The 8,312-nt window shown below is 34.8% G+C and overlaps 1 protein-coding gene across 1 annotated transcript; it reads right to left on the minus strand.

The window, feature by feature from the left end:
* Positions 1-6,133: 6,133 nt before the first annotated feature.
* LOC111920124 (probable glutathione S-transferase) lies at positions 6,134-7,329 on the minus strand. The gene is made up of 2 exons (XM_023915703.3): positions 6,828-7,329; positions 6,134-6,720 (listed from the first exon to the last, which is right to left on the minus strand). Exons 1-2 carry the CDS (start codon positions 7,137-7,139, stop codon positions 6,379-6,381), a joined length of 654 nt encoding a protein of 217 aa, XP_023771471.1. The 5' UTR covers positions 7,140-7,329; the 3' UTR covers positions 6,134-6,378.
* Between the last annotated feature and the right edge of the window lie 983 nt (positions 7,330-8,312).

Here is an 8,312-nt window from a genome sequence, read left to right on the forward strand (position 1 = left end):
ATAACTCAGCAGATCCCCTTACGAAGGGACTAAGTAGGTCTAAGCACTTGCACTTGCAACATGCTAGGAGTATTTAACTAAAGGACTATATTAGTTTTAGTGATTAGATAGCCGTTTAGAAACTTGTAATAGATAAAATGTAATTGACATTTGATGATTAAATAAAGGAGTTTTATTTATGAGTAAAGTTATTGTCTTGTGTCAATTGTTTACTATTGTTTCATTTTGTAAGTTTTGACTTCCGGAATAATATGATTCTTCAAACCATCCACAGTCGATCATACTTCGGAAGTAGGTATTGAGGCAAGACTGTCATCAATTGGCTTGTAGATTGTCTAAGCGTTTAGACGTAGAATTTTTTTGTTGTAATGTTCATGAGTGCTCCTGAAATAAGATTTGAGTATTGGATTAAACCCACGCTCACATGAATCATTTCATGGAATTTATCACGAGTGATTGCGAGACGATAATATCGTATAGTCTTTAAACCGAGATATATGAGTTGTTGTTTACAAGTTGGTTGTGCATTGCTAATTTGTAAACGCATCAGTAACTTGATGTTATAAAACGTATTATTGTGTACAATTTAATGAGCAAATAGTACAGTGTTATAAGTCAAAGTTTATATGTCCTTTTATTCTAGGAGGATTAAAAGCGATATCTTGGGCCCCTCGATGATTTTGTTTTGACTTATGTGTTGGGCCCGGTCAGGACCAAAAATTATGTGTTCAATTAAGTTCTATGTCAGACAAATCAGAAATCAGGAAACAAACTGCTGGACAATAAGTATGACTATGTTCCATGTATTTTTCCACACGATATCTTGAGAACGAAGGACTACATGATCCCTTATCTATTGGACGTGTCAGAGTTCGACAACGGCTTTTGAGTGCTATGATTGCTAATCGGATTTTGAAGTCATACTTGCATTTATAGTTATTAGACTTATCCACGTGAGAGACTGTTGGATTAAGTGTCTAAGCCCATAACTATATTTGGTATGTACTTGACCCGATAGTAGCATTGTCCTTTTGGGTTTCCTTCACCATAGCAACTTGACTGGATGAATTATAGATAAAGAAGTGAATTATGATTTATTAATATATTATAGGAATAATATATTAAAAGAGAAATCATATTATTTAATTAATATTAGTCAAGAATTAATTTAGAATTAATTTTGTGATTAAAAGAGATTAATTGAATTAAGGGGACTGATACTATAATTATAAGATAGTTACAAAGTTGGGCTTAGGATCCATAAGGGAGGAGTGGACGAAATCTATGTGAGAGTCCACATAGAATTCGTCCAAGGGGCCTTCTAGAAGGATCCTATGGGCTGCTTAAGGACTAAGCAACTGGATTAGGGTTTTGACTAAAACCCTAGTTGCTTAACTATATAAAGACCCCATGGGACTCTAGAATTTGGCCACTTGAACCCTAAGGAGAGTACCAGCCGAAATCTTTGTGATCCCTAGCCTCTCTCTAATATTCTTCCAACTTGCTGTTGGTGTTTGTGATCTATTAGAGACATCACATTTGAGGTGCTAAGTTCTCAAAGGTTGAAGATCAATCTAGCTACAATTGAAAGGTAAGATTCTAACTTTGTTTTAGATATAAATTTCGATTTATGCGTGCTAGATTAGGGTTTATAGCTTTGGATGATTATTGCATGTACAATTAGAGAAAACCTAGATCTAAAGCTTTAGGGTTGTATGTGCACCATAGGATTGATGTAATGCTCAAAACCCATCAATTACGACTTTAAACGAATTAGATATGCATGTTTTAAAATTATCACATAATACAAAGAAAGTTGAAAAACATAAAATTTTCAGCTTTGATATCCTGACTTTGAGAAAGTATAAGTCAATGAATATAAATCCAAAAATGACATAGTTATAGTCTAAAATCATGTACAAACTATAACATACACTCTGGAAAAAGCTCTTATCAATCTAACATCAAACGAATGAGATATATATGTTTTAAAACTATCACATAATACAAAAAGCTGAAAACCATATAATTTCCAGGTTTTGATATCCCGACTTTAAGAGACTGTAAGTCAATGAATATAAACCCAAAAATGAAAAAATTATAGTCTAAAATCATGTACAAACTATAAAATACATTCTAGAAAAAGCCTCATACAAATCCAACTTTAAACGAATGAGATATGCATGTTTTAAGCTTTTCACAGAAACCAGTTACGGCCCCTAAAACCGGCTCCAGTTCCTAAGACGGTTCCAGTTTTTAAACCCGATTTACCCGGACCCGAAGGACCTGAAACCCAGATTACCCAGAACCCGAATAGAGCCATTCTTTAAACTCGAGACCCGAACTGGTTTTACATATTCTGGTTCTAACGGTTCCGGTTTCGGTCCGGTTTTCCGGTTCTAAATCTCATCCCTACTTTCAGGTGTTTAGGTGGGGATAAGCTTCGAACCGTGCATGATTTCGACTATTGGATGTTCGCAACCAAATAGAGAAGGCAGATACACACAATACACAGACAATTAGGTGCAAGAAGGCCACCGCTGGAAGCCTAGAAGTCTAAAAGCATATAAAGTAAGAATGAGTGGACAACCTTGATCGTGGAGCTGCAATAGTTGATTCATCTTTGCTGATTGAAGATTTCCAATGTTGGAAGTCCTCGAAACTTGACGATGATATTTATATATTGTTAGGGTTGGCTAAAAAGATATCTCATTTTAACATTTAGAAACCGTAATTAATTTTTAAATATTTTTTATTGGTTGAAATTGTAATGTTTTCCAAAACAACTGATTATAAGTAGTTAGTTAGGCTAAATGGAGTGGTAACACTCTTAATACCTTGCCACATCAGCTTTTTGAGTGCCACATCATTTTTCTCCATTTAGCATCTAATCTTAGCATTTGGTAGAGAGTGGTAACACTCCTAACACTCCATTTTTTATTTTCTTTTTTCTAATTTAATTAAATTACTTTATTTTATTACACAAACATTTTTTATGCATAAATATTAATCAAATTTTATTTTTTTTAAACCACCAAAAATTAATATAATATAAATCAATTACATGAAAATAAGTGTAATATTTAAGTGCATGGTCCTTTTGGTAATTTCAAAAACTTGGTTTGTGAGAGGAATTAAGATGAGGGTGTGATGTGTAAGTCTAGGATTTTTGAAGGCCCATTTATGTCAAATTTAGATTCTCGTGTCTTCTTCCTCCTAGCAATTGATTGCAACGATAGACTCCCATTTTCCATTTTAAGCTTATTACGTATCACAATTTTTCCCAAAGCAAGTAAATAACTGAAAATGTGTGGAGAGGAGATTGGGGAAGACAACAACAAAGGTAAATCAAGAAAAAAAATAATAGAAAAAGGAAAGAGCCAATCAGATTTCATCTCTGCATTCTCTCTCTCTCTCTCATGTCGCTAGCTCCTTAACGAGTTGTTCTTGGCGTGTCCCTTAGTGAGTTGGTGGGGATGGGGTAGCATCTAATAACGAGCCTTTTGGCGAGAGGGGTGGCGTTGCTATTCCCTCAAACCTTATAGATTGACTTTTTTATAAAGGTGTCACTGAGGTGTCTTATTAGCAACACCTATGTTGTCGACTTAGATATCTAGAATGCATAGATACTATAATAAGTAACATAGAACTTTGTGATACTGATAGATGTATTTTTGAATAAAATGGTTGTAGTTATATATAAAATATATAATGTGAGATTCTTACTTCTAAATTCTATGTGTAATTTATTTTCCAAATATTTATTTCTTTATTTGTTATATAATTGAAATGTTTTTACCAAAATTTTAACTTAAATATGTAATATCACTATAAAAATTGTGGTTATTCACTAAAATAGATCCATTTATTAATACACTAAACTCTCACCTAACACTCATATTTACGAATCCATCCAATGGTCACCAAACACTGCTATTTACGAATCTATCCAACTTCCATCTAAGATTGTTATTTATGAATCCATGAAACTCACACATAAGATAACTATTAATGAATCAACCTAACTCTCACTTAATACCTTATTCAATCGGTATATAAAGATGACAAAACCATAACATGATTCATGTAAAGCTACATTGAGTTATTCGTTATTTTGATTCACGAATTGATTCACGAATGGTCCTTTAGGTTTTGTTTTTTCCCTAAAATAGTCATTACTAAACTTTTTTCCCTCAGATGGTATCTACTGAGCAAACATTGCACACAAATGATCCTTATAACTAACTATGTTTACAAATTTTGTTAAGTTTTATTAAATGACAAAAATACCCTTTGTTTTGTGCACACAGAATGTCCATCTCTCTCTCTCTCTCTCTCTCTCTCTCTCTCGTCACCATTTCCACACAATACACTCATACACACACAATCGATGATGAATAAAAATCGTCAGCTAGCAGCTAATAAAAATCGTTTTTTGGAAAAAATAAATTGATTTGCAGGTTTGTGCTCATTTCATTCATCCTGGAGAAGCTAATAAAAATAGACAGTTAGCAGCCCTAACAAAACCCATAAATTGATTTGCAGGTTTTGGTTAATCGCGTTCAACCGTGAACCCACTAATAAAATCGATTTGTTTGTGTTCCCGGGAACCTGTTCAAGAAACCTAAGATCTTTGTGTGTGCATGTGTGGATTTACATAATTGATTTTCGTGTGTTCAAAATATGATATGTGAATCATTTTTTTGAAAGAAATCAATTTACGGGCTTCATCTTCTCCGACAGATCTACCGGTCATGGACTGATCGACTCCGCCCCTTTCCTTTTGTCACCAGATCAACTCCATGGTGGTGATGCATGATCGATTGAACCCCCTGTTGGGTTTCGACTTGGCGTGTCAGGTATCAGCAACACCCAAATGGCCGAACCCCTCTTCCAATTCCAATATATTTTAAGAGTTTGATTGGTTAAGAAGCCTAAATCCACCATTTTATTGGCTCACCACTACATATCCAATCTCGTCGGAGCTAGAAGCTAGCAGCGACAATGCAACATAGAAAAAGAAATCGAAAACAGCTAATAAGAAGAATCAAAAGCCGCTGTGTGTATGTGTGTGGAGTATGCCAGTGATATTTATGTCTTTAACAAGATCTGAAGGGCTAGGTGGGACATCGTCGTTGGATGCAGCTTCGACATTATCACTCCTGAACATGCTTTTAGATCCATCTTCTCTAACCCTTCCTTGATTTCCTTCAAAGTTTTAACAACCAAACTGCTTTCTCAAAGTCCTTCCATCTCCGACTTTTGTATGTTCATCATCTGGGTGAAACCCATGAAATCGAACCTCAAAACCCCTGCAATCGGACCCACCTAATTTCAATCGAAACTAGATCTTCGCCAAACTTTTGATTTTGATGGAATGATGCCGATTTCAATCGGACCCTCTGTTTATGTATGTGTTTATGTCAATATTCATGTGTATGTATTTGTGAGAGAGAGAGAGAGAGGACCCCACCTTTTTTTTTTATTACAAATTAACAAAATATAACGATAAATAAAAAAAAATAAAAACAAAGTGCATTTTCGTCTTTTCACGCACACTTAACAGAATTTGTTAACAGAGTTAGTTATAAGGATTATTTATGTGCAAAGTTTGCTCCGTAGGTACCATGTGAAGGAAAAAAGTTCCGTAAGGACTACTTTAGGGGAAAAACAAAATCTAAAGGACCGATTTGTTCTTTATTTTTATATTGTTAAAAAATTACAAATGTATAAAAGAAAAAAATAAAAATATATTAAAAGGGTAAGATAGTTTTTCCCTATGGATCACAGAGGAACTTTGTAATTTGTTAAAACCATATGAATAAGACCTATCAACATTTCAATTGTTGTGGGCGTAGGGGTCTGCTTCTTTTTTTTAGTAAACGATTCACTACCGAAGCTAAAAAAACACTGGATCAAAAAAAGGGATTGTGAGTTGTGACCGAACCACATAGATTGAATATTTAATTAATCTACTATAAAAGTTATAACTAGATAAAGTATTCAATTACCACATAAGGATTCGATTATTAACAAATCAATTTCTATTTTAAGTAACTGTGTTCATTATATTTTGAACTATATATGTTTCAAATAGAAAAATTAATAAAATGACATTGCTCTTGGATACAAATTTAACCTAATAATAATTTAATTATACTTATGAAAATCAAATCTCAAATCAAACACTGATACACGATAGCCAACAATATCTCAACATAAAACGTATTACAAAAACTCATCAGCATATAAGAGCTGCTTATTGCAAATTTGCAACATCATATACATGTTACAGAAATTTCAACTTCAATAACCACAAATTAAACAACCAAATATATAACTATATATGTTGTTAACATACGTATCATTGTAGTTTAATTACGCCTTACCAAACCGTTTCTTGAAAAATGCAACCATGTTCCCTCTTGGAGGTAAGGTTTCCTTCACAACTTCACACTTGACAAACTCATCAGCCCATTCTGTGAGTTTTGGAAACTTGTCTTTCGTAAAAAACTTAATTTCAGTTGCTTCTTCGATTATTCCAAGCCAATAGGCTATGAAATCAGCAGCAATATCAACCAGGTTAATGTTGTCACCTCCAAAAAACTTTGTACCTTTGACTTTCAGTTCATTTTCTAGCATTTGAAGTTGCTCACAAGCTTCCACAATAACCTGCTCATCTCCATTGCTGCCAAAAACCTTGAATGCTGCAGGCATACACTGAACAAACCATATAATCATGTAAAGTCATTAAACAATGCCTTAATGTAATTTATAATTTCATCGTTAGGTTTAGGAGAGATCTGAGAAGGAATTGAAATTATTACCTTATCATCAACGAATTTGGCCCAAAATCGAGCACGAGCCTTCTCATAAGGATTCTGAGGCAAAATCGGAACCCCTTTCCAGACATCATCGATGTACTCCACGATCACAAGAGACTCTGCGATCGGACTTCCGTTATGCACCAGCACCGGCACTTTCTTATGAACAGGATTGTACTTCAAAAGATCGGCACTCTTGTTGCTCATATCTTCTTCGAAGTTTTCGTACTTGATTTCCTTCATCTTCAAAGCGATTTTAACTCTGCAAACGAATGGGCTTCCTCCAGCGCCATACAACTTCACTTCATCCGCCATTTTCCAATGATTTGGTTGAAACAGCACCACTTAGTTTCAGGTTTGACTAATTTGTGGATGGAAGGATTGTTTGGTGTTTCGATCGGTATATATACTAGCCCTGGTTGTTGGCTGTTCAATATAGTATAATCAGTTCTCACAGCGATTACCGAGACTTACGCTCCAAGTAGTTGTATGATATGGAAGATAAGCTGTACACAACATTGATATGACGGAAGCGATGATGCAAGCTTTAATTTTAGTTTTGAGCATTATAAAATCGACGAACAAATCGCAATCCAATTTGTCATTCCCTACCAAATGGCTTGTGGTTCAGTGGTTTTGCTTGTTGGTGGTTTTCGATTGTAGTTTGTGTGATTGTCGTTGTAATTTTTTTTATTGTTAACTATTGATTATTGGAATATCACGTTGATCTTTAACAAATATAAAGTTAAATGACCATTAAGCGTTTATAGAAAAAACTAAAATTATTGAACAAAAGACTATTAACAAAAAAATATTTTTTTAGAGATAAAAGACAAATTTTATAAGTTTGTTTCAAACACTAGACAAAATTTTAACAAAAAACCTAAATTATCACTATTTTTTAGAGACCCTTGTGAATATGGGTGTCAAATCCGACTATCGTTTCATGTTTTTATTTGACGCAACACGACTAATACTAGCAAGATACGACATGATGCCGTAAGGGATCATTTGGTTAGGGATTGCCCTAAGGGATTTTGGGTTCGTTTCGGCTGCAACCAGATGGGCCACCTGAAGACAGATTGTCCTCAGCTTGCATCTAGGGCGGTTTAGACTTTGGCCACCACGACCCTGCGTATGAATAACGACCGGCAAGGGAAGGCCGAGGCACCAAGGGCTCGAGGGAGAACATTTCAGTTGACAACAGATGAGGCCCGTGTAGCATGTCGTGGCTCGTATGTGTTCTTTATATTATGTTGATTTATTTATGTTGCTTATATTATCGGTTGTGTAGGTACTTTTCTTGTAAATTTTGTGCCTGCGCTTGTGCTGTTTGACTCGGGTGCAAATCGATCGTTCGTATCATCATCATTTTGTTGCGATTTTAGTATTATGCGAGAGACTTTGAGCAGACCCTTGAGAGTCTCGATACCTGATGAGCGTCTAGTCTCTGCTACTGATGTCTATCGAGGTTGCGTGTTAGAGATC

The sequence above is a fragment of the Lactuca sativa genome, chromosome 8 (genome assembly GCF_002870075.4).
Source record: "Lactuca sativa cultivar Salinas chromosome 8, Lsat_Salinas_v11, whole genome shotgun sequence".
Classification (NCBI taxonomy): Eukaryota; Viridiplantae; Streptophyta; class Magnoliopsida; order Asterales; family Asteraceae; genus Lactuca; species Lactuca sativa.

Bases quoted from the DNA above. Each gene is read 5' to 3' on its own strand.
- LOC111920124 (XM_023915703.3), bottom strand. From the start codon at position 7,139: ATGGCGGATGAAGTGAAGTTGTATGGCGCTGGAGGAAGCCCATTCGTT. The intron at 6,721-6,827 runs GTAATAATTTCA...TGGTTTGTTCAG, and splicing joins CCAAATTCGTTGATGATAAG to TGTATGCCTGCAGCATTCAA.